The sequence below is a fragment of the Pygoscelis adeliae genome, unplaced genomic scaffold, assembly GCF_000699105.1.
Source record: "Pygoscelis adeliae isolate BGI_AS28 unplaced genomic scaffold, ASM69910v1 Scaffold60, whole genome shotgun sequence".
In the NCBI taxonomy this organism is placed as follows: Eukaryota; Metazoa; Chordata; class Aves; order Sphenisciformes; family Spheniscidae; genus Pygoscelis; species Pygoscelis adeliae.
Genome location: NW_008823954.1, coordinates 3,115,839 through 3,117,210, shown reverse-complemented (window position 1 = coordinate 3,117,210; position 1,372 = coordinate 3,115,839). Strand labels below are relative to the sequence as shown.

At 58.5% G+C, this 1,372-nt stretch overlaps 1 protein-coding gene across 1 annotated transcript; it reads left to right on the top strand.

Moving 5' to 3' along the window:
- Positions 1 to 125: 125 nt before the first annotated feature.
- LOC103915478 (histone H2B 1/2/3/4/6-like) lies at positions 126 to 512 on the top strand. Its single transcript, XM_009322314.1, has one exon. It carries the CDS (start codon positions 132 to 134, stop codon positions 510 to 512), a length of 381 nt encoding a protein of 126 aa, XP_009320589.1. The 5' UTR covers positions 126 to 131.
- Positions 513 to 1,372: the final 860 nt, after the last annotated feature.

The window sequence follows — 1,372 nt, the reverse complement described above, 5'->3', positions numbered from 1 at the left end:
CAGCCAATAAAAACGAAGGCTAGACGAAACCTTAATTTGCATGCGCTCCCTATAAAAGGCGTGCGCTCACGCTGATTTTCCGTCCGTGACCGTAAGACTTTTAGCGAGAGCGTAGAGAAAGGTTGATCATAATGCCCGAGCCAGCCAAGTCCGCCCCCGCGCCCAAGAAGGGCTCCAAGAAAGCGGTGACCAAGACGCAGAAGAAGGGCGACAAGAAGCGCAAGAAGAGCCGCAAGGAGAGCTACTCGATCTACGTGTACAAGGTGCTGAAGCAGGTGCACCCCGACACGGGCATCTCGTCCAAGGCCATGGGCATCATGAACTCCTTTGTCAACGACATCTTCGAGCGCATCGCCGGCGAGGCCTCGCGCCTGGCGCACTACAACAAGCGCTCCACCATCACCTCGCGGGAGATCCAGACGGCCGTGCGGCTCCTGCTGCCCGGCGAGCTGGCCAAGCACGCCGTCTCCGAGGGCACCAAGGCCGTCACCAAGTACACCAGATCCAAGTAGAGCGTCTCGGTCAGACCGGCTCGACCCAAAGGCTCTTTTAAGAGCCACCCACCTTTTCAATAAAAGGGCTGATGCTGTGGCGAGTTGATATAGGTCTCCTAGGTTCTTCTCGCGAAAGGAGATAGAATAGTGTGAAAGCACTATCATTTCTAAGGATCCCGGGATCCCGAGATGTACCTATTCGCAGTAAGCGATGCGTTCTGCATCTGCCTTAGTGGAGCAGAGAACGCTTGTGATTCGCGAAAAATACTCCGGCAGCCCGCTTCGCTTTCGTGTCTGGTTTGGGGGAGGTTTAACGATAAATGAGCTGTGTAGGTGTTCTCTTTAAGTGCCCGAAATAAAAGCGTGTTCCGGATAGGTGGTGCTTGCTATTTTTTCCTTGCGAGGCACTTTAGCGGAATGGGGCTACATAGAAAGCACAGGCGGTTCAAGATGGCCGTGTGCTAATTTTTTTTTTTTTACAGCAAGAAGCTCCAGGCTGGCCATCCTCCCCACCGTTAGCGTTCTCACAGGCGATCAGGGGAAGGAAACAGAAACGCTTCACGGCGTTCTCGCCCCGAACCGCGCAGCCCCGCCTGTGGGCCCGAGCACGGTCTACCCCTCAGCGCTTTTCCCCGGCTCTCGCCCGCTTCTCCCTCCACCGCCCTGCTCCCCCGCGCTCCGTAAATCCCACAGGCGAGCAACCTGCGGGAGCAGGGGGGAGGCGGGAGGACCCTGAGCCGCGCAGTTGCCGGGCTCTGTCCGACCTGAGTGAGGACTGCACAGAGATCCCCAGCAGGCGGGCCCGGCCCGTCGCGGCGCAGGTCCCGAGGGAGCGGTGATTGGTCGCGGCGGCGCTCGCGGCTCGGAGGTCCTCGCTT

What these genes read in the sequence shown, in the direction of transcription:
- LOC103915478 (XM_009322314.1), top strand. Translation starts at nt 132, where the DNA reads ATGCCCGAGCCAGCCAAGTCCGCCCCCGCGCCCAAGAAGGGCTCCAAG.